Here is a 25,398-nt window from a genome sequence, read left to right on the forward strand (position 1 = left end):
CCTGTTTTATACAAGCTTTATTTACAATGTCATTTCCAAGTTTTGCAGTGTAGGAAGCACATTTTCATCAAGAGGTCTTCATCGGACAGATGCTGGGCCTCTATGAAATCCATCTAAGTAGACATGAGTTTTATTTTTCTCACTTTCAAATGGCCAGACATCTCCTCTACCACTGTGACATAAAGAATGTACATAGTATGTTTCTATACAAGCAATATAAAACTTGGCAAATGGAAGGTTATTTGCTACTTGAATATGTAAAGAAGTTTGCCAATGAGTAAAAAAATACAGCGAACACTGCATGTGTAGTGATAAATGCTGACCTGTTAACAGCCATGTTGTTTATTTCATCTCTTTAACACACTTTGACTGGCCCACAGTGCTGTTAGGAGTCACTAGGGAACAGTGGGCTCATTTTAGCTTGGGTATGTAATACACCACATTTTGTGAAAATTACTGCAATACTCAATCAGTAAATTGTTCATAAAAATTAAGGAAAGGTTTAGGGTTATAGCTCGGACAACACATCCAGGTGTCGACTAATTTTTTGATGAGAAATTAGCATTAATAAGGTTTGTACTTGGCTAGCTAGCTTCTGAAAAACAGTCCCTCTGGTTTGATTACTGAGATAATACCTGTGACAATCTTTCTGCCAGTATCTCATTATTTGCCAGTAAAATGGAGCAACAAAATACAGTGGCTGACTAGATGGGGCATGAATGGTGACATTAAATAACAATAATGTATCCCCAATGTCCCTGATATACATTTAAACGGGTCAACCACAATGTGGATGCATTCCATTATATACAGATTTCTCACCAAACCAAAGACCGATGGAGATGGACGGCTAAAAGAGTTCTGTATACTATAGCTTACAGCTCAAACTGACGGTCGATGGTTTATAAAGCACAGATGTTGAGAGGACAAGAAGATAACTGGACAGAACATGGCATCTCTTTACTTTTGCAAATATACTGCAAAAGTTTGTTTTTTCTCCACCCACTTCTGTAGAATCTGATTTATCGTTATTTCGCCAACTTAACCCAACTCATGCGCTAACTTCATTTTAATGCAATAAGATTTGCATAAGCAACATCTAATGAGCCTTTTCCCCCCACACGCAATACCAGCCTTTGTTGGTATCACTAAAACACTGGAAATATGATCAATTGCAGAGTAACCATAAATTCACCAAATATTCAGTGAATTAACAGTGTAAAATGTGCTTTTTTTGTCAATGAGAAAATATTCATTTTCAAACATGACCACTTTCTTAGCAAAGTCACTTTCTAAAAAACTCCCAGTCCTGAAAAGACAGGAGGTTAATCCATGAGTTTTCCCCATTTTACACTGATCTGAGACACCACTGTCATTACATGGAAACAACTGCTACGCTGTTTCAAAACCATCTCCGCCTATTCTTGCATAAGACACGTATTTAACAGTATTTTGATGTCGTATGAATTCTTAACATCAATTGTAACAGTATAAGTGGTGATATAATAATACTATTAATAAAAAAAAGTAACAACACTGCTGTACAAGCGGCAAAAGAATAAATAAGCCATTAAGATAAAAATGCACGGCATGAATTAAACCAAGGTTACACAATATAACATTTATGAATAAAATAGTTTAAAAACAAAAAAGCCCTCATTAAGCCTAATTAATCTCAACAATACTAATTTTTGTCAATTTTTTTTCACGTGAATGAGATTAAAACTCATCTAATTTTTTTTCTCTTTTCAAATAACACAATAAGACTGGTCTTAAAAGACGGCATGCCTCGCTGCTATAAGGTTTAAGACCAGCCAGTCTTATTTTTTTAAAATAAAGGCACTAAATTGGAGGATTCAACCATCTCTCTCTCTCCTTAGAAAAATATATGCACTTATGCCTATAGAATGCATATACCCTTGGGTTTAGGTTTTTCTTTTAGTCTTTCTCACCCATTGTGTTAATACAATATTAATAAGCTCTGGAAATAAAATTTAAATAACAAATTTATTTAAAAAGCTACACAATATGTACAATATGTAACAGTAACACCAACTTAAGTTTCCCTGTTACTGATACTATCATGTATGAAGGTGTACTAGCAAAACACTGAAATACTGTGAAATACATGCAGGATTACTATAAACTGTGTGGTGTAAACTTCGAATATATATTGAATGAATGTTTGACCTGTGAACAACAGGATCTTTAGATATTACCGAACAGTTTCCCTTTCTTCATTTTAAAACGGCTGGCCCTTTGAATCCAACCAAATGCAGTGCATTAGCCTACATGAGCTAATGAACAAGTTCATATACTTACTTTTCCAATACTTTTTGAGGTGAATCAATCAAATTGTTTTTGGCTCAATTAGATGATGGGTTATTCGCTACTTAGACAAATAACACTACAGCCAACATAAGAGACACTATATAAAAATTCTATCAAATGTGCATTTTATGGAAAATAAGACACTAAACACACATTTAATTCAAGCTGAACAAAAATTGCAAATAGGCTTAATGGGGGCTTTTATCGTAAATAAAAGCATATCTGTAACAATGTTATTCATTAAAAAAAAAAAAAAAAAAAAAGAAGTTATTTTGCCATCCTATGCTCAGACCGCAAACTGTCCAAATGCCTACAGGGCAACACAGTAATACCCCATAGGCTTTATTATTTAGTCCAAAACATGTTGTACTCACTAATACTTGAGATAAAACCACTTCTACAGATGCCATCTAGCCACATGTTTAGAGAGGCTGGGCAGAACCACTGCAGGAGATAAATACTTAAAAGTTTACAGGGGAGCCGACTGCTTTTTTTGTTATGCAGACTAAGCAAGTTACACCTCTCAAATATTTCTCTCACACTGATGCAAACTCCCCTCCAACCATGTCGATAGAAACAGATAGGTGAAATTATGTCACTGAGGTATCCTGAAGAAGCAAGCAAATGAAAAAAATACACGCAAGGATTACATAAAAAGGCTTATTAACAGACAAACTGCTTGAGTATGTACTGCAATATTCTGCCTCCATCCTAGGTATTTGTAACAGGTTGAATTGTAACAGACTTGATGTGGTGTGGAAGCACAAGCAGGCATGTCCATGAAGACTGAGAACAGGGAAGGGGAGGGAAACAGGGCAATGGAGTGCATAACAAAGAACAGGAGAACATGAGGAATAGGGAACTGGAGGGGTAGAAAGGAGTTTAATTGGGAGCAGAAGGGTGAAGGTTTGCTTTCCTGACCCCATCCCTCCTCAGGCTTATCTGGAGGTTACAACGCATGACACTGCAGAGGGTTGTTAGTGCTCATGCTGCTGCCGCTGCTGTGCTGGTTATTCGCAGGCTCGAGTCAATGCAAAGTCATGCAAAAAGTAGGCAGGCAGGTAGTTCATGCATCGTGTGCCTCAGCCTGGCCAACTGTTGGCCAAAGACAGGCCGGGCCAGGCCACACCAGGCTTGGCCAGTTCATTGGTGTGTCAGTCATGCAGTGACATTGCTGTTGGGGGAGGAGAAAGAGAAACAACGGTGAGACTGCGAGGTCTGTTAGCCTGAAATTCTGGCCTTAATGTGAACACATACAGAACAGAGTTAATGTGAAGGCTTCTAAAAGTACATCATGTTAATAAGAGATCAGTCATGATGTGCCTTAAAAACAAGGAAAATGTAAACAGAATTGAAGAAAAAATTAGTTAAGCTGAGGACTTTAACATCTGCAACAAACATAATAAGCTTAATATTCCTATTTTAAGTGGCATAAGCAACTGTGTTGTATTTTTCAAAATCCCTTTAAACAATCCTTGAAAACTTTTTTTTTTTTTTTTTTTTTAAAACTATGATAACCAAATGAGTCAGTAAGCAAATCTGTGGTGTGGGGAGGGAAGCCTGCAGTGTTGCAAGGATAATATTGACCAAATACTGTGGCCCATGCATTTAAATTTATCACAATGGCACATGAGATGTTGTCTGAGACAACCGGGTAAATGCTGGTCGGAGTGAAACTGAACTGATGCCTTCCCTAGTTTGATCGATGACAGATAATGAAAACCAGTCCAAAATGTTATGGAGCACACTGATCTTTGCGTCATCTACCTGTGGACCTTAACATTTGAAACAGATACAACAACCGATGTAGCTACTTTGCTTATTTTCTTAGGGGAAAATTATTTTTCACTCACAATTATTGCTGTTTTTTTCCAAATCATATTGTCCTATTAGAGATCTTCAGACCATTTAGCAAGCAAATGGAAGATATGCATGTGCTGTCTGTACATCTTCCTATGTCTCACTGTATTTGTTGCTGACAATTGATCTAAATTCACAAAACATTAAACATGAACACATGTAAATGAAACTTTCTGTTACCTGCTGAAAGCTACAGCTTAAGAGTTAAAACTGTAAATCCAACAACTCTGGTCAAAAAACAAGCTGAACTTCAAATGCTATCACAGGTAGAGATGTGCATAAATACTGCATTAGCAGACAAAGAGGTTCCTCTAAACAAAAATGACAGTAACTTGTGAAGAGGGTGTGTATTCTTCTTTGCCTTGGGGTCCAGGTCACCTGCCTGGCAAACATCTGCCACAGAGTACAGGCTGATTAAAGTCAGTGGTTCACAGGGAAGAAGAGAGGGTGTCTGGGGTGATTAATCAGACCCTATCAAATGTGCTGGAGAGTGAAAAGGGTAAAAGCCTGGCATCACAGGTAAGGGTAAAATCTGCTTAGTTGGAAAAAAAGTGGTTTGGGCAGCCTTGCCTGGTATCTCTACCTCATGGATCTGACCAAGAAGAAAAACAAAAGAAAATCAATAGGCAGAATGCAGGGAAACAAGAACGTCCATTAGAAATGAATGGAAATAGAGTGCCTTAAAAAAAAGGCACATCTACTGTATGAAAGTTCAAGGGATTTGTTAAGGTAGTTTGTTGCAGTATTTTTCTGCCCTGCAGCCATCTACCTTGCGGTAGCTGGCTGGACATGGCCTGGATAGGAGCGGCGTGCGCTGGTGGCTTGTCTCTGCCGGGCCAAGAAGGACTGACCGGAGCCGGTGTTGGCAAGTCTGTCCTCAGCCGCCTTCTTCTGCAAAGACATACCCTGAGAAAAGATGCAGAGGGAGTATTATCATTGTTCTTAATGGTCACTGTCAGTATAATATGTCAGTTAGTACACAGAGACCCAATAGCACAGTATGAGCCAGAACACTAAACTGTTTTAACACAGAGTGAGAGAGTCACCGCAGAATCAGCTACCGTCAGCCAACTAATCTTGATGCATGAGAAAGCAAATTAGCTTGAACAAAATATTAGCGCCAATTTAACAACTCATGAATGTTAACACTAGCTATTGATCAAATGTGTAACAGAGCAAATGTTGACTGTTAAGCTTATAGAAAGGCATATGCTGCCCTCTAGTGGTTAAAATACCTTCATGAATGACTTGTGACTGGCAAAAAAAAGTCTGCATTACTTTATGGTTACAGCTAACAAATATTTTTAACATAAATTAATCCAACAATTATTTTCTGTATTAATTATTGTTAATTAATTTATCTTTTTTTAATTGGTTACTTTGATATTAAGGATTTTGTATATGATGACTTGAGTAGCTTTACTCCGGCATCTGACATCTGTGACTGGGCTCACAATGTCAGGCTGCAGGTCCTTCTTACCATATTGTACCAGGCTGACACAATCAGTTTCTCCTCATAATCTCTCTGGCCTTTTGTCTTGTCCATCTCTTTCTGTTTGGAGGAAACATCAAGCCACAAAAAATTAAGCAATGCCAAGTGCTTTTTAAGTTATAATACACTGTCATCCAAAAGAGTTTTTGCACACTTCAAGAGGCTTCCTTCTCCTGTCAGTAGTTATCCATAAGGCAACTGGTACACCCAACTAATTTGCCATCTAATACTTAATTACCTCCAATGAGTGCAACATCCTCTCCTTTTCCTGCAGCTGGTTCTTCAGGGCCTGGACCTCTGGACCTGAACCCTGGTTCTGCTTGGGGTCCAGGGTTCGAATCACCTGGAGAGGACACATTCAATCACATCATCTACATTTTCTTGATGACCCACACCTATAACAAGCATCAGTGATTACAGTACACCTTGCACAAGAAAGATCACCTGAACTTTGGTAGAAAAATGTACTCACGCTCTTGGCTTTTTCCAGGTATTTCTTATATCTCTCCTCCATCAGTTTCATGTCCTCATCTTTCTTTTTCAAAGCCTCTTCAAGCTCGTCCACTCGTTGGGCTGAGGGGTGACACACACACACACACATATTTGTTAAAAATAATAAGAACAGATGAAAAGAGAGGATGGAGGTTAACAGGTCAACACTCAGAATTCAACAGAGGTCCAAACTCACAGCAGGTGTTGTGTTTAAGCTCCATTTCGTCAATGAAGGAATTTTTCTTCAGTAACTCATTGTTTAACTCTCGTAGTTTCTCCCTGAGGAAGAACACAAAATATCAACATCAAAAGTGATCGTTTTAGGTCCAGCTTTACCTAAAATTCATTGCAGTAATGCAAGACTAAATCACGCTGTCGTTTTACATCGAGTTTAATGTCAGCCTGACACAGAAAAGAAAAAAAACATACTTCAAGGTCTGTACATAACTTACATGTGCTCCTCGTATTTCTTCTTCAGAATGGAAGACTGAAAAAGACAAAGGATATATTGTAACATTATTACAACCCATACCCCCTACATAAACTACAAACTAGAAACACTCAGTCAACATCACAGTTGTATTTCCCTTCTTATCCAACAGAGGGAGGTGTAGAACCAATAATGTTTGGAAGGGGTTACCAGTATGGAATAGTGAACTGCAAAATCTGTCAGGTCTGTCAGGCAACCAATAGAGAATTAATGTTTCTAATACTTATATTTTTAGAATTAGAGAAAGGTTGTAATTCCTTTTTTCATTTTTTTCATATATGTAGGCAGCATCAAACAACATCAAGGAGCAAGGAATGTTGGGTGACCACAGGAAGGGAAAATCTACATGTAGAGGATGGCAAAGGGCTGAATGAAGAATTAAAGATGCCTCTCTGATTCTACTAGGAAAATGTCCCAACACATTGCTAGGAAAAAGTTTCTCTTTACTTTTGTGCATCAACTCAGTGTAATAATGGCATAAAAATCCTTCCTGAGGTAATTCTGGACAGATTATAATTCTACTCGCAAAGAAAATATACTGTATTTTGTAGTTCTTATTTTATTCTCTAAAGATGTATGATGTACAGTTTGCAAAATGTGTCACTTTATTACATTCTGAGTTGTTACACATTTGTTTCAGGAAGTCAAAGACTAAAGCAAACAGTGAAAGTTTAGAAGATTCAAGAAATTTGTCATAAATGACAAAGTTATACTTACTATAGTCTGATTGTGGGAGCATTATTTGAAAAGAAAATGCACAAATATTTTATTGATTGGCAAGAATCATAGACCTGCCAAATGTGGATGATTTTACATCCGTGTGATAATCTGTGAAGGTGACACACTAGCTCCTAACGTAAATGACTGAAACTGTACTGACAATTCTACCTCTTGTGCACTGTCTTAGCTTAAGTGTACTTTTTATAAACTTTATCACATTACATTATTATAAAATCCCGAAAACAACATGTTCTGGTCATCTCGAGTGAAAAAACAGATGATTAAAATAATAATAAGAAGAAACGTATAGAATGTTGGTGATGGCATGCAAAAGCTACACAGACGGACAGGATTGTTTAGTATTTTAAACTGGTTATTACTGTGGTTAATCACATGGTGGAGAAACACAGCAGCTCATGAAAGATGGCGTCAAACATGCAAGCTCTCTCTCACACATAAACCTTCTTGGGAGATGCTCCAAAAGCTCTTCTTCCTAACCAGTTGTTCTCTACTAAAGACTAGTTCGAAGGAGACGGAAAACAGAGAAAATGAAAATGCTCCCAGTATGTCATGGAATATCTCCAACAAATTTGTGCTGCTCATTATATCACGGTCTGATCTGATGCTATCAACGCTATAGACAGAAACAATGTGGAAACAATGAGAAAGGACATACAAATGGAAAAACAAGTTGTGTTAGGAATACTTATTGTTAGGTGGAGTTAGTCACAACTAAAGGAGATCAAAAATGATTTGTTCTCTATGCAATGGGTCAAGCATGTACACACACATACAAATGTGATATGTGTAAAACTGTTAACTCATTTTGCTGTTTTGCTTTCACAAGTCACTTGTGTTAAAATGAAATATCAAAAGCCTGAGCCTTTGGAAGGAGCGCTGTACTACAGCTTTGTCGAACATATTTATTTACCAAATTAGTATAATAAGAATTTGACTCTGTGTGGTTGTTGCCAACATTTCAACTGGTACCAGTTATACACTTGCAGTGCTGGACCAAACATTTCATTACTCACATCATCCGCTTTGGAACCCTGTTCTTGAAGAGACTTCTGTAGCTCCTCCACCTGACTCTGTTCCTCCATCAGACGCTGATTGATTAGCCTAGATAAAAAGCACAAAAGGCCAGTTTGACAAGATCACAGCAATGAGCAAAATGCACACACTGGCAGATAAAACAACATAGGGGCAGGTCACTGACTGAAAGGTTAGTATAGACAAAGGAAATCTTTGTGGGGAAATAAATGGAAGATTGATCCCCATTCCAACAGAAGGAAACACAATCTTTCCACACGATACTGAACACAGAGGAGCACAGATGAGGAAGAGTGTTTTTCCTCATACAAGTACAAGTTGCTGTTAATTCCACACAGTTCTGTGCTTTTTGCAGACCTGTTCTCTGTCTCAAGTTCATTTTTCCTTCTGTTGGCATCCTCCAGTAGACTCTGCAAAAGTGCAATCTTCTCATTGTCTGATCCCTCCTGGGCCAGCTTCAACATCTTGTTCTCGTGCTGAAGACGAATCAAATGTTCTCTGTAAAAACACATTGGACAGAAGAAAGTGTTAATTTCTAATAAAACTGGTAACTAATTATATACAGCTGGAATAAACCAATAACGGTTGTATAGGGACTCAACAACCCTACACAACATTTACCACATTACATCATTAATTCATTTCATTATCATGACTAAAGATAACAGAGATCACCAACAACAAACACATTTTTAGTTACATAAGTGTATTTTTAGAGGAAACGCATAAGTCAAGATGCATCAGTTTTTTTGTGGATGAAGTTGCACATATCTTCATCATAAATATGGATTCACCACAATCTGCAAGTTTAGTGCCGGATTGATATCTTTATAAAAAATACTGCAATGACTAAAAGCTGCAAACAGTTTGTAAATACACCATTCTTTAGCAACATCTAGAGGCATCTAAATCTATATATTGTGCATGCTGAAGAGCCAAGGGGTTACAATCAAATGGAACTAAAAAGCAGGACTGAACACAGAAATGTTGTACAGGAAGACAGACAGAGAGCTTTGTCATACTGTAGAGTGAGACTGAGCAGAACATACATAACACTCAGGCTTCCCACTTCAAACTATCTACTTAACAGATAAGACTGGATGTGATGTTTGACAGTGTTGAGCATAGTCTGTCTCAGTCTGTGTTTTTTCAGGGTGTGGCTGCTGACTACTTTCCAATGGGAGAACTCACTAAATGTTTCCAGGCCAATTCACAGTTGCTGGACAGGAAAGGTTATGCCAGAGATCGCAAAGTAAGACCAGAGAAGAGGTGCCAATAATACTTATACAATATTACACCAACATGATCATATTTCTTATGGTGGAGCTTTGATTCTTACTCTGCAGCAGATCCAAAGAAGAACTACATCTCCAGCTGTTGTTCTAGCTGTTTTATATTTGAAAGAAAAGTGGCAGGCACAAATCAATTCCAGATGTTGCTCATAAAAGCTACAGGTTGAATCTGGCAAAAAGAATTTCAGTACTCAACAATCACTGTTAGATGCTGAACTGACAACCAACAGACAGGAATGAGAGTGAATAACTAAGACACCCAGTTATGAGCTAGTTCTTCTCTTTAGATGCTTCACAGGAAACATCACTATTGCAACATCTTACTTCCATTTTCAAATGCTTGCAGGATATGACATAACCTCGGGGTACAGTAGAAAAGCTTTTCATTACTCTACCACTAGAGAATAGTCTGGAGTGGGTTAACTCAAATAAGTTTTCTTTAGATTTGTACCTTTTAGAGGATTAAAATCAACATAAATAAATCACATCCACATTTTTCTTGGTTTGTAAAGCACGTCAGAAAACCCAGCCCTCTTGGAAAGCAGCAACTCGGCTGATGTAACTCGCAACTATTACATAACTCACTACAGGGACAGCTCTTTTTAGGCTTTAACACAGCAATGGGAGAGAGAGGAAGATGACAGAAACGCCATCTGGCTGCAAAGTCCACACCAGCATCACAGACATGCCACACACACACGTCAGCAGAGAATTCAACTGCTTGCCTGTCATTGTAAAGCACCTCTCAAACATGTTTGATGCCTCCCTAATGTTTACATTAATTTCCAAACCAAGATACATAAATATATTACATGATCTGATATTTGTTCCCCATAAACAGCTCTTTGTCACTACATTCTCTTTTTTTCAAATAACTAAAGTGAAACAAGAAAACATTGGGTTCAAAATCATACCTAATCTCTGGGGTGGTGATCTCAGCAGCCAGTGAATCAGAACCGTCGTTGCTGGCCAATGGGAACAAACCTGAAACAAAAAGATGGCACCGTTACTGCAGGAAATTATTCTGGCTTGACCAAGTATGGCTAAAAAAATAAATAAATAAGATGGCTTTTGATCATTTTACCTGATGTAAGCTGTCCCTCCTGGGCTTGGACGCAATGGAGCTCCTCAATAGTCTCCTTCAGAGAGTCTCTCTCTGTCCGCATACGCTATAGAGGGAGAGAAATGGACTTATGCAAAAATGTATATTGGTCTTTTTGTGGAGTAAAAAGAATACCGTTGGTTTATTCTATCTTAATGTAGCAGTTCTTATGTTAATGAACTAAACTGTACATACATCCTTTTCCTTTTGCAGAGAGTCAACTTTCTCTTTGACACGTTTGTACTCAAACTCCATCTTGTCGGCCTTTTTGGATTCTTCTGACAGTCTGTTCTGAAGTTCAACCACCTGAACAGACAAAGGGAGGGTAATGACAAAACATTTTCTCTAAAAATACACATAACCACGTGTGTGAGGGTTACACATACACTGCCCTCCATGTATGTAATGATTATTGCATGTGATAGTCAAAATGACTTTTAGTGAGGTACCTGTCTCTTGTATGTCTCCAGTTGGCTCTTGGCAGCATTCGCTTTTCGTAGCTCTTCTTCCAAACCGATGTTGGTCTGCATTAACACTGTGTTCTTCTCCTCCATAAGCTTATTCTAGAATATTGCAACAGAAATGTAGGTTTCAATTGTGCTGTTTAACATATAAATATTGTCAGTTGTTTGACTAACACAAAACAAACAAATGGACACTCATGGTCCTGTTTAAATTCAGCAGAAGTCCTCACAAGGTTAAGTTGATACCATCATCTGTTGTCTGGGTGACTGTGTACCTGTCTCCTGAGGAGTCCCATGTCCTCTAATTTCTTCTTGTAGTGTTCCACTGTGCCCTCCAGCTTTGACACTTTGTCTGAAGAATGCCTGGAAGAGAAAAAACAGGTTCGTGTTATGCTATATTCGGAAAAGGAGGATGGAAAGCTTTACTAAAACTCTGTTTGTGCAGCAGCACACCTGTAACAACACAAGTCTGAAATAACAGGATAATGGGTCGACTATATGTTATTTGTCTTGTGTCACCTCCTGTTTTTTGACTCATTTTCACTTCCATCAGGTCCTTGGTGCAAAACCTATTTCTTTTCAAATCACTGATACCTTTAATTTTGGTTTAGCAAGCTGCTGCCAATACTTAATTTTGATAAATTTGATGTAGTCTGTCATGGATTATAAAAAAATAAAATTATCACCTGAGAGAGAGCCTCATTAGCCAAAGCAACAAGGATCATAGCTCTCTTACAGCAGTACCGATGAGCATGTGGTAGACTACTGCTGCGTGTCTATTAGTATGTATCTTCACTGAGACAAACAAAATGCATAATCAAATTCCTTGTAAATGTTCACATGCTTGGCAAGAAAGACTGAGCTGGCTAGACTCTTATACTTTAAACCATCAAAGCTTTTATAAAAAAAAAATAAAATAAAGTATAAATGAACACATAATAAACATGATCTGTGAGACAATGATTGAATGGAATGACTTTTACAAACAATGAACAGAATCTCTTTTCTTGATTAGGGTTTAGTTTGCTTTACTGAGGGAATGTCAGAGCCATGATTTTGCTTCCACGCCTAACCTGAGGACATCCATCTCATCCTTGAGAGACTGGGCTTCATCAGCCAGAGAGACAAGCTCTTCATTCTGTGACTTTACATCCAGGAGTTCTTTTTCAAGCTCTTCACAACGGATCCGGTAGTCATCTTTTGAGGCCTCCAACCTAAGACAGAATTAACCACAATAATCATCTTTCAAATTTGAGGATTTTTGACAACAACTGAACTCCCGCTTTTTATGTGACAATATCTCTCTCCCTCTTGCAGCTAAGCACCTGAAGGTTTCCTCCTGCAGCTGCTCAAGTTGTGTCTGAAGCTGAAGGTGTCTGCGTCCAGCAGGGCTGTTTATATCCTCTATGGAGTCAGACTGGTTAAGTCTCTCCATCAGGACCTGGTTTTCTGCTAGCAAACTGCTCTTCTCCTCTTGCAGGGCTGCCACCTGTGAGAAGGAAAATACCGAAAAAAGGGGGGGGCAAAAAACAGAAATGCCAAAAGAGGAAGGAGCAGGATGAAAGGGTGTCAATAGTGAGACACATGGGATCAGAAGAGGGGGGAGAAGATAGAGATTTGGATAACAGGAAATGAGAAAAAACAGAGGGAAAACAGGGATGGTATGGAGGATGGAACAGTTGTCGAGAGGGATGTTGAGAAAGGGAGAAAAGAGAAAGAGATGGCAAACAATTTAGAACGGAATGTCATTGGAAAAACATCCATATTATTGTATATCTCTCAAGCTACTTGTACATGTAATATTTTCTTTACAGCATTCAATCTATTAATCACTGCAGCATTGATTTTGGTAATAAAGCAAGCACACACCAAAAACACGTCAACAAGGCAAACCAACAAACCCCATCTTCGCAAAGAGGGCTACATATGGTTTGATGTTGCCTAATCAGAATCATAGACAGGGTATCAAACTGCACACAAAGCAAAGCAGAAGCCTTTTTATGTGCCACATTACTAATTACAAAGTCTGCTGCATGTCATAAAATATAAGAACTGACCATATTATTTTCTAAATCTTAATTTTTTAGGAATAAATATAAAATATTTCAATTACATGACATGAACACGCTATTTATTTATTTTGGGACTTTGAAATAAATGTCATTGGGTTTTTCTGAGTTTTCTGGGAAAGTTACTTTTCTTTGAGCCTACACTGGCACATGGGACATCCACAAAACTGAATATGTCAAAGACATGATCAGGACAGCACAAAAAGAGGGAAATGGGATCAGGACTCAGCTGTTTCATTCACAGAACCAGAAAAGGGCTTCCTACAGGTATTTAGCAGGTACAGGTATACTTGTGAGAAGTTATACAAGCAGACTGGAGTCTTTTTAATGACAAGGTTCCTAATATGCATTTTTTTCAACCAGTCAGTATAGTGTATAAATAATCTTAAGTTTGTGTAAATATTTGAGATATATTCATATATTTCACCAAGAAATAACTCCTTCCTGGTTCCAAAAGCCAAGTTTTTCCTCTTATCTACTGTTGCTGTGGGAAAGCATAAACCACACCAAGGTAAAAAGGCAGAGGGGTAATTAGTGAAGGGGTGACAAATGACACGCCCAGACAAAACTGCAGCTGTGGCTGGTGTGCCCTAAGAGGACCATGTGTATACGTGTGCACAAACAGTTGTGCACTAACGTGTACACACACATGCACGCATATGTAGGAGAAGGGGACTCTGGATTCCAAAGGGGATGCTGGTGCAAGCAGACTGAAAAAATCCAGGACTTTCAGACACACCACACACCATGGATGGAAAAAAGAGACAGAAAGAAAAATAAAGTTTGAATTTACCCTCTCTTCTAGCTCATTAAACTCTAACCTCAGTCTATCACGCTCCTCTTGGACATGGAGGGCCTTTAAAGCAAGGCATACAGTATTGGAATAGTCAGGAAATAAGAGGACACACAACAGGAGAGCAGGCCACCCTTTAAATAACAGCTCCGTTTCTTCTGCACTAACTGTGTCATAAGCAGTACGTTACATGTGAAAAAATATGATCAACTGCTATGAAGGTAGATATAAAAAGTGGGTTACATTCTTTTTCCAAAAGTTTTAATGTTACAAACTGACAGGGAAATAAGTAAGCATAGGAAAGGGCCATCAGCAGCATTTGGTTTGATACCATATAATTACAGTGAACTTGTGCATAAAAGGGAGCTGCTTTTAAAGTGCAACCAAAAAATAGCTCGAAAAGTATGCAGTATGACACAATCAGTTAGATAGTAAAAGAGTTGCAAAATATAGCAGAAAAAGTAAGAACAAAACATTTAATTGGGTGAATATGAGAATACTACTTATTTATACCATCTTATTTTTCTGTTTAAATATATTCAACCTAATTAACAGCTACATTACTGCAAACTATATAATTGCTGTACATAAGACAAACTCATTTATTGACGGTATGTTGTTGTGTCTTATAAGGTAAAAATAAAACAAACAAACAAAACAAAGTGAATTCTATTTTGATTTTTCTGATTAATTTCAGTTCCAAATTGCATGCACAAGTATTGGTGCTCAAGGGAAACTCTTAATGCCTGACAATCAACATAGTGATATTTGACGAATTTCTTTTTAACACTTTCAGTGCTATGAATACATAGACAGTCCTGTGGTAATAAATGTACAAAAATAATAATATTATCCACTTCAACGTTAATTATTCACAAACTTTCTTCATAATAACAACAATAACAATAAGTATAATTTCAAAAAAATGACATATAAAACCTCACCAGATGCACTGGTGGAGTTATGTTTTTCAGGTTTGGTTATTAATACATGTGATAGGAGTAGGACACTGTGCCATGATGTTCAAAATCAGCAGTTAAATAGCCTAAAACATTGTGGTTCTGACAGCATATGACCAACCTGCATGTCAAGCTCACGACACCTTTGGGAGATCTCTTCCTTGCTTGCCAAAGCATCATTCAGTTCCTCTGCTGTCTTCTTAAGCTGAGAACAGAAACAACATAAATAAATAAATACCAGGCAGATTTAATTTAATTTCCACACAATTTTTTGTCCACTTGGATGAGACTAAAGAAACTCATTTACATCAAGGCATGGCCTAAATAAACATAATTTCCAAAAAATACCATGATATGTTTTTAAGGCACTTTGTACACAGTAATGATGACCCAGTATGACAGCCCTTCTGCTGAAGCTAGTTGTTACACAGATCCAGCTGTTTTACATGTCTGTGGCCAAAAAGGAAGAGAGTGAGACAGGATGTTTTATAGTGTAGCTTTGTATGCAATAACATGGATGTTGCGGTTTCAGTGGGAAATCCGGAAACTGGAGGGTGAGTTTAGCACGTGAACGTTCAATATTGTACCTCAAAAGTCAAGTTTAGTGACTGTGTGGTAAAAGTGGTAACACTTTAAGATTTCAAACATGCATTAAGAGGCACCACAGTGAGCTTCTACAAAGCCTCTGTACCTGTCTGTCCAGATCCACGTATGAGTCATTTCCTCCCGTCACTGGAGTCTCCTTACTCATCAGCTAAAGAAACACAGACAATCAGGTTAAGGGTTGAAGCACAAGTGTAGTCACCACCAATGCTTGTTTGACGTTGGCTCAGTGATGACAAACAGCACTTTTGTGTCAATTCAACATCTGCCCACTCCCACAGGATCCCACTGACGACCTGTTTCTGTTACTAATCTACACCTGACCAACCCCACATTATTCTTATTACTAATCATTCAGTATCTGCAGTTAATTTGACAGAGGTCTAAATAGATTTATAGCTCACTTCTTGGATGGCTGTCATGACAACGTGCTGCACTGACTCCTCCATCATCATTATGGTCTGGATGTATTCTAGAGAACACAGAGAAAGAAGTAGGGTTAAATTCCAGCTTCTGAGTCAGTTATTAATGCAAAGCGTGTATGGGATATGCACCTTGTTTCTGTTCACAGTTGACAGCACAGCCCAATATAAGCTGTAGCATCCTGCCGAGCTCTGCTGCGTCAGAATGTTCTCCAATGAGGTTAACATCGGGTAATGTGAAATCGTTGATATGCTGGCCTAGGATCTATAAAGGGACAAAAGGTGTTTGATTTTTTTTTAATGATCGAACTACTTCATTATATGAATCTGAATTATTATGGCCTTCTCCATTCTTAAATTATTTAAAAATCGAGAAGGCCGTCACAACTATTGATGTAAAATGGATGGTGGGTACTGATCAAGTTTTATTTTTTTTTTTACTTCAAAATGAATGCAATAGAGTGTTCTTGCCTCCTGGTTATAGTCGAGGATGCCTTTCAGAATTTTCTTCAGATTGCTGATCTGAAACAAGAAAGCGCTTATGTAGAGGAATCCTCCGAATACCAGAAAAATCAATTCACACAATCAAACACAGGCTACACTTGAGCAAAGTTTAAATAATCTACGTTTCAAAGATGAAGTTACAAATTACTAATGTACACTTAACCAATATCAAGTAATTCTATATTTTAAAATGTAACATAACGGTAATGGATCAACATTCATACCAACATTTTTGGAGTTGGAAAGATCTGCTGTCATGTAGTTAATAGAGAAAAAAGAAACTGGCCTAACAAATCCTAAAGCATGCAGAAACAAACAATAACTGATACTCACCTTTAGCCTCCAGTTGTCGCCAACCTCTGGTTTTATTCTACTGATCCAAGCGTCATTGAAATATACAACATCTCTAGAAAATTCAGAAACACAGGAGAAAATAGGGATTAACAAGTGTTATCTTTTTTCTGTGTGCTCTTGTGAAGAGGCAAGGCACAGACAGCATGGGCAGATTTTTTTTTTCTTATAGATGAAGTGACAGTCCTACTAAATGTTTTATTATGTTTCTGTTTTATTGAGAGTTATATTTAAAGTACTGATGCATTAAACTGGAGCTGATAACAAAAAACTGGAGGGTAAAAACTTACATTTTCTGCAGAACTTGGGCCATGACGATGCCACTCGTCAAGTCTTCCACTGTCTTGCATGGCGCCTCCACTCCAAATGTCTGGATCTAAAAGACAGACACGCAAACACACACCATAAGCACTGGGTGTAGTATAAAAGTATGCAATTACACCAAGTTGCCAGTTTATTTGAGGGCTCAGGCAATATAATCTCTTAGCAACATTCAAGAAACATTTAACATGATAAGCTACAACAGGTTCTCCTCCCAACGTTTCAGCAGCTCAAATGTGTGTAACTTGATGTTTTGTATGGGTTCTGGGTGACCAGCTGAATGCTATATTAACAGTGAAATACAGAGTTTATACTGAAATTGAACTGATGATTGCTTTTCCGTTTCACTTTCACTTTGATGTTCTAATGGGTTCTTACTTTCCCACCACCATTTTCTACCTTTTTCTATATTTCGATGTTCTCCTTAAAAGATACTGCTGAGCTAGAAGGCTTCAAGTCTCTGCATTGATGGTGTCTTTCTACAGCAGCTATAAATAATAAATACAATCACACTGCTTTATCAAACGTTCTCTCAACTTTGCTTGTCATCATTGCTCAGTTTCTCTTACATCACCTCTATCGCTTTATCTGATCTTTTTTTCTTCAGACTTCACTTGGCATGTCTTTGTTCTCTTTCTATCCTCTGTACACCACTGTTTTTTTCCCCAGACTGAAAGTCTGTTGCCCAGCCAGTAGTGAATATTTTTCAGTGTACATGCCAAAGGAAGAGGGGAAATTGAGAGCAGAAATTCTGACAGGAAGAAAATGACGAGGTTGAAATCCTGCACACACATCGCTCCGTCTGCGGCGCTTTTCATTTTGTGGCAGCTCTCAACCCTTCAGTCACAGATTTGCCAAGAGCAGAAGGCAGCAAATGACAGATTCAATAGACTGGCCAAATGGTTGGAGAGACTGTCTATCAACCAGGGACACTGGTTAAATCCCTGATGAAGGATTTATCCTGGATCCATATGAAGTAACTGCAATAACTCCGGTTTCCAACATAAAATCTGCTCAAACTTCAAATTGCTGGAAATATTTCACTTTAAAAAGCAGCTACAGGCATTGAGTTGGCAATAACATGTCATTTTACTTGATGTCTTATCAAACTTGAAACTGGCTGAAGAGCTCATTTTCTTAAAATAAACATGATGCAAGAACGAAGCAAAAGAGAATTCACTATGCTTTAACAACTTATTATTTTTAATTCTCTATAAATAATGCCCTTAGTCTTTCACACTGTGCAGCATTTCATTAAGTCAAAGAAAGAAAAGCCGCGCAATACTATTTATTAGCAGAGAGAGATATCAGTAAACAAGAAGACACTCGACACTGTACGCTGCAAAGGACAAACTCAACATGACTTGAGGACTACATGACACTTAAAATAACATTCACAAAACCATCTTATAAATTCCATGCTTTTAATATTATTTATACAAGGTTATAAGTGCTGTTTTACTTTACACTGGATATAGTTGGTCATAAAGTGGAACACTTTTGATTTAATATGATCCTTGAAACTTTTGTCTATTTTCACACTGCAATGACTGCCAAATAACCTTCATGACGTCAATGTTGTTTATTTCACAGATATGTGTCTCCTTGTTTGTCAAATGATCATGTTTGCTGTAACATTACAGTGCAATTATAATGTGAAGTTGCACAACTGTTTCCCTCTGTCGAAGGATAATCCTGAATGTGTAATCAGTACTGCTTGCGTTACTGTTGACATCAAGCCGGTGCTTGTTGTTACAATCATTGATCTAACGATCAGTGGCATAATGCTGCTGCGAGAGGTGAAACACTGAAAACCTGCTTAACTTGGCCCAAGGACTTTCAGGTTGCAAGAAGTTGCAATAAGATGTGTATCAGTAAGAAACATAGTAGCTAAAGCCAACCACTGGCCCTGAGCCAATAAAGAACCAAAACAATAGCCCCGATTATATAACAACTACCAGTGAGAGAAAACTGATCGGTAACAAATTGTTCATTCTACTTAGTTAACTTAACTGGACTGCAAACTTAACACTACAGAACAATCTATCTACAGAACACCCTTTCCTGTGATGCAACATTATCATGTCCTGGGTTCCACACTGACTTCCTGTGTTCATATGCTATTACCATATAATAATGGCAAACGAGAGGTCACATTAGAATGGATGATGTCAAACATGCTGCATTAAACTGACCTTTCAGACTGAGCTCACTAACACGTAATATGAGTTGAAGCACTATATTAGTCACCTTCAATGTACTAAATACTTGTTGTCCAACACATACAAATCTGTTGCATTTTGCTGGCTGTACTTTATCCCCTTATATGGGACTCTGTAGCTTTTTCTTGACAGCTAAAACTATTGTTCCCAAGCAGCAATGAGTTCTCATTAGGTCTACAAAACCTGTAGTACACATACCACTGGATTACAAAGCCTTTCAGCAGAACATATGCCCATGTGATGTCTCCTGAAAAGCCACCATCAAGCAGAGCCGGCAAGCAGCTTTTCTTTTGCTGTGTGGGACACTGTGCAGGCACTAGCCATCGGTCAGTAAAGCCCCATTTTGCCAGCTCTTTTCTGAATAACTAATGGCACATATATTGTGCTGTTAAAGGTTAATTGTGTCACACTTGATGCCTTGGATCCTAATCAAACATAACATCACATATACAGAGACTTATTGCATTTTGGTTATTAAATCAGCCAAAACATACATCATGGTAAAAATAATATTTTTTGGATATCAATCTAGACTGTATAAGAATCAATAAATAAATGTTTTATGTTATATTAAATGTTTATCTAAACTCTATGGGAAGTTCTTGAAAGACCTATCTATTTATGTTAGCATAATCATTCTTACATTTCAGCCTTGGCAATGACGCTTATTGTCGCTTTAAGTTAATTGCTTTCAAGTATTTTTTGAGTATATGTTTAACTTTTTGTTCTGTCACTGAAACCCCACAACACCGGTTAGGTAACAGATCTATGAGTAGTGGATGTCCACCACAGTGTAGTGGCGTAATAATGTTATTTCTCTGCACAGTATATTTGGTCCTGTTAGTACCCAATTTGTGTGTGAGCAGCAATGTAATAACGGAAAACTAATTAATCTAGAAAGAAAACATAACTTGAACTGATGAAGTCTGAGGCTCGAGTTTAACAAGATTTGCTCATGTTTCATGGTCTAACCAGATAACAGTCAACCTGCTTTGATCACACCATCGTCCACCAAATGTCCACCGCAACTCAGACCTACACAGAAAAATAAGAATGTCTGAAAGTGTATGAAACTTTAAAAGGCTATACAATGGACCCTAAGGACAGAAAATGCTTCACCAAAAGAAGTATTTACCATGATACCCTAAGCTTTTTTAGCCAAATGAACAAAACCCAATGTAATGACAACATTTTCCATGAATCACTGAAAACAATTAGAGCAAAACAGAGCAAAAGCAAAAAAATTACAACAAAATTAATACGATATTGCCGTTGAAAATAGGTACACAAAGTAAGCACTGGCATACAAAACAGAGACTGGGCAGACTAAGGTCAAAAAAAGGAAATCCACACCTAGGCGTTATGGAAACAGATGGAAGAGGACCCAATCAAAGTGCCCACATGGCCAGGACTGAAATGGGCTGCAAGAGCATTCACATGAACTCACAATTAAGGTTGTTTGATACAATACTAACAAAAAAAAATTACCCTAGGCACACAAAACAGATTTTTTGGCACAATGTACCGGTAGAGGAAAAGGTCACTGAATAAATACGTACATCGGTAAATGATCAAAGATGATAACAACAAGCACCAGGAAGATGTCAACAATGAAGTGAGCAATGCTGATTACAGATTCAGGATTATCATTCGCCGCAGGGAAAACAATCTTGCAACTTCAAGCAACTACTGCAGAGTAACATTACAGCAAACACAGTCATCTGAATATGCGGGTAAACACACATCAGGGGAATAAGCAACAATTAGAATATCCATCTTGATACAAAGACAATAGGTAATCCATATGCAACAACTGCTTTCTTTTTCCTCGACAACCCTACTATGCACAAGGGAAACACGCAAAAGCTATCAATCATAAAAACAACTTAAACAAAGGTAACAACAAAGGTACTGTACAGTAATAATATAATAATGAGAAAGGGTTATTTTGTTCTTAATAAAACACAATTCAAATCTCAACAGAGACACATACATGTGAATGCTATCTATAAGCATCAGTAGTAAATGTGAGCTCAACTGGTTTGCTAACCCCCAATAAACACAGAGAAAAAGGGACAAACAACAAGTGTAGCACGCTGTTGTCACGCTCATGACGTCAAAGTGCTGCATCCAGGTAGAGTCATGCAGTGTAGATCAGAGAGCCAAACATGTCATTGTTGGTGTGAACGTCTTTACAGTTTCAGAGGAAAACAACACGATTGTTATTTGCAATGCATGTTCCACAAGGTTTCAGAGAGGAGGGAAAAAGTCTCCTAGTTTTAATTGGAGATATGGGATGTTACATTACATTACATCATCAAGTGTGCATAATTTAGAAAGACAAAAAAGGACCTTGAAAATACTGGGATGGAAAAGAAAGAATAAAGCATTTGGCATTGATAACATTCTAATACAACCAGCTTTATCTTTTTAATATTAAAATTATCTGTACAAGTGATGTATAATAGAAAGTAAAAATAAAAGTGAGAGTAAGTGAGTAAAGAGAAGTAAGAGTACAAAATGTCAGTAGCAGCTCAGTAAATGGTCATGCGTTGGGCGTTATATGTGTCTTAGTATGTACATAGATTATATCTAAAATTGTGCTAAAATGTTCGGCTGGGTCTAAATTTTTTTGTGTTTGTTCTAAAACTCCATTTTAAAATGAAAATGTACTAGTGTGCACGTAGCCATAGTCTCACACTTTGTGACAGGTAAGTGTTGTGACTTCACAGTTAACAGGTATGTGAGGAATGTTAGCCAGTCACATCATTACTAGGAACTATAAGAAAGGTCATTTTGAGTTGTCATAGATAAGATAAGCTATGACAACAAGAGGCAGAAGTGACAGATGCAGAATGCACATAGACTGTAACTGTGAACTGAATTTACCAGTTTGCCAAATGCCTTTCATACTGAACAATCATTTTAAATATCCACTTTTGACAAAGATTAACTATTTTAATTTTAATAAATGCATTTTTTTCCCCTAGATGTTCCACACAAACTTGGAAAGGCCTACTTCTCAATTTCACAACAGGGAAACCAATTGATTTCAAAGACATGTAAGGAAGCACATGACCATGCAGAAGCAGGGTCACTTGTGTGTACCAACCTCTGCAATAACCACATACATGTTTTCACTATAAACTACTGAGATTTATGCTGGCGGTGTATTGTGAAAACATGTAAGTATGTATGTGCACTTTCCAACACATTCACAGTCCTGTTTATACATCTGACAATTCTTTGATATGCAAGCTTAAGCTTCATAAATATGTCTTCACTTCCATTGATTGTTGCCTTTTTGCTATTTGAAAGCCTACATTACTTTTAAGAGATCCCTAGATTTAGTTTATTTTTTAAGATGTACGATGGGAACACTGAACGTCTATCAGCTTGGCTGTCATAGTCACGTCAGCAGTTTTATTTTTTCTCAGATTAAAACATTAACTGTTGAACCCAAAGAACTGACAATCGGACGAAAAACACTTGGGCATTTTGGACGTACAATAAAATTATGAGGCCTCACTTCCAACCACATAGCTGCATTCCAACAACGTAAACATGCATGTGATCCTACAATCTGGTGTCTTGATTCCACTTGGTAGCTTATATATCGCTTTCAGGCTAGTCAAAGACAAGAACGATTTAGAGCTTGCAAATCCAGTCACGGAAAGATAGTTAGCCTGCATGTGATATTTTTGATCAGAAGGGGGAATGGGGAAGGGGCATAATGATGCGCTTGACAACAATGACAGGAATTCCGAACTAAAGCACCGACACACTGTAACGGTATATCCCCAACCAAAAGGAAAACCCATGTTAAAAAAAGCGTTGAACCGTAATAGGGCCAATGTCTGCCGCTGGATCTCACTGCAATATAAGACCGAGCATTAGGGTGAGCTAACCAAACACCCGATTGCACAAAGCTATAACCAAAATCATAGTCTTCAATGGGTAGTCGGGTTTGTTGGCGGCTAGCATGCAATACATCAGCAGCAAACAGCTGGCCTGCATACGTAACCAAAGTGAGCCCGTGTCAATTTCCTCTAGCCTGCTAACGTTACCCCAGCCAGCTCATCGAGCTAGCATTAGCCCTGCATGCTAGCTAGCATCGCCGGCGCCGGAGAGCAGTATATCAGTGGAAAGAAGACAAAAAACTTCATATTTGTCAACTTACCCATGTCAATAGGCTTTCACAGAGCTCCATTCGGTCCAAGGACTCTGATGTACTCATCGTTATCTAACGTAGCCCGACTAAGAGTAGTAAACAGAGCTTGAAGTTAATAGTCGGGTTCATGCACTCCCGGCGGTGTCTCTCTCGCTCTCTGGGTGTCTAACAATCCGTCGGCCAATAGTCTGGTGCGCTGACTCGCCTGTCCGGGGTCTGCCAGAGGAAGGCTGGGTGGGCGGAGTCTATGGTGCATATAAAGGAAAATTCCCAGGACTACTGAAAAGAAAACCTGTGGTGCTTGAATAACTTAAACTTAACTTAAACTTAAAATGTGAGGAATAAAGAGAAAAAAACACATTTGTTTGCAGCACTGGCTTAACCTGCTGTAGGAACCTGAAGCAATATTGCTGGCTTCTGTCAGGCCCCCGTCTACCTTCTATTAGACAGTTTTAATTAGCCTTAGCTTTGGGAAAATTGCTAAAGAAACCTCAGTTGTGTTGTGTGTGTTGTTGTGCTTGATTGGTGCAAATAAAAACAAGTCTGTTTTATATAATTTGTGAGCAATCCCCAAAATAACTGCCAAACAAACAACTTGAAGACCTTTGGGGTCTCTCGGTGCAAAATCCAGCCTTACTTGCTTGCCACAAGAGCACAGACAGAATAGCATAAATATGTTAGAAATCATCAGCTACATGTTTCTGGCATTCTAATAACAGTAAACAAGTTAAACTGGAGACAAGATGCAAGTTCAGGAAAGTGCATAGCTAACTCACTTCTGCAGAAAGGCGGTAGTGGAGGTGTGTCTGTGTCATATTTGGACAGATTTGTCTGAGGCATCACCAAGTGGTATCCCCACTGACATTTTGAACATGTTATGGTTTCATAGCCTCAGTCACTTTGGGGCAGTTTTCTGTGGAAAAACTTTGATCTTGAGAAAGGCAGAGAGAGTCAGTGAAATAGAAATACTGTGAAATGACATGTGTAGGTGTTAGCTTGTAGGAGCAGAGGGAAATATAGCATCATATTACACGTTTACAAAGTGTATTTTTGATGTGTATTTGGGCATAAATCTTTGGTGTTGTATTTTCAAATTGTAGAAGTAACATTTTGGAAATTCTGATGCATATTGCACCCAAGCTCTGACTCTTGCAGCAGCAATAGTACTTTCCCACCTGGGTAAGACTCTCACCTAACCAGTTCTCAGTTATAGAACAAAAGCATTTTAAGCACAAGCTATCGAAAACAACAGGTTTGAGGTTGCTTATACACCCCAGAGACAAACTGATTAGTAGAAGCAGTGAAAAGGTGTGACGCACATCGGCACGCGACACACCTTAAAATTAAATCTTCCAAGTGAGACCTAATTGCATTTTTTTGGTGCTCTGAAACTGTCAGAGAAACTGCACAAATATGAATTTTAAAGTCTGCTGCTCATCTGCCACATGAGCTTCTACTCCATCCCTCTACTCTTCACGAATGGGAGGGTCAATGCTGGATCAGCAAGCAGAGTCCTGAGAAAACAAATGGTCTGTATATAGTTTCAGTTACCACTCTGCAGCAGCCATTTTCAGCTTCAGGGTCAGGACCTCGCAAGGACTCACAGTAACTTTAGGGTGGCAAGAAAAGCTTAACTTACAGCTTACAAATTTAGCCTCTATAAATTCAAGATATTATGTACTTGTGA

At 38.1% G+C, this 25,398-nt stretch overlaps 1 protein-coding gene across 3 annotated transcripts; it reads right to left on the reverse strand.

The window, feature by feature from the left end:
• On the reverse strand, positions 1-23,917 carry hook3 (hook microtubule-tethering protein 3). 3 transcript variants are annotated; one of them, XM_046376044.1, is made up of 25 exons: positions 23,721-23,917; positions 17,288-17,373; positions 16,980-17,052; positions 16,614-16,664; positions 16,275-16,407; positions 16,125-16,192; positions 15,809-15,871; positions 15,239-15,322; positions 12,622-12,785; positions 12,370-12,510; positions 11,572-11,659; positions 11,282-11,395; positions 11,028-11,138; positions 10,815-10,899; positions 10,645-10,714; positions 8,796-8,936; positions 8,420-8,507; positions 6,628-6,662; positions 6,372-6,454; positions 6,156-6,256; positions 5,922-6,026; positions 5,672-5,743; positions 4,961-5,097; positions 4,372-4,783; positions 1-3,505 (listed from the first exon to the last, which is right to left on the reverse strand). In XM_046376044.1, exons 1-24 carry the CDS (start codon positions 23,775-23,777, stop codon positions 4,771-4,773), a joined length of 2,163 nt encoding a protein of 720 aa, XP_046232000.1. In that variant the 5' UTR covers positions 23,778-23,917; the 3' UTR covers positions 1-3,505; positions 4,372-4,770. The 3 variants fall into 3 exon arrangements, with proteins under 3 accessions (XP_046232000.1, XP_046231999.1, XP_046232001.1); XM_046376043.1 differs by lacking the exon at positions 4,372-4,783 and having other exon boundaries at positions 23,721-23,916; XM_046376045.1 differs by having other exon boundaries at positions 4,372-5,097; positions 23,721-23,916.
• Between the last annotated feature and the right edge of the window lie 1,481 nt (positions 23,918-25,398).

Source organism: Scatophagus argus, chromosome 20 (assembly GCF_020382885.2).
Source record: "Scatophagus argus isolate fScaArg1 chromosome 20, fScaArg1.pri, whole genome shotgun sequence".
Lineage (NCBI taxonomy): Eukaryota > Metazoa > Chordata > Actinopteri > Scatophagidae > Scatophagus > Scatophagus argus.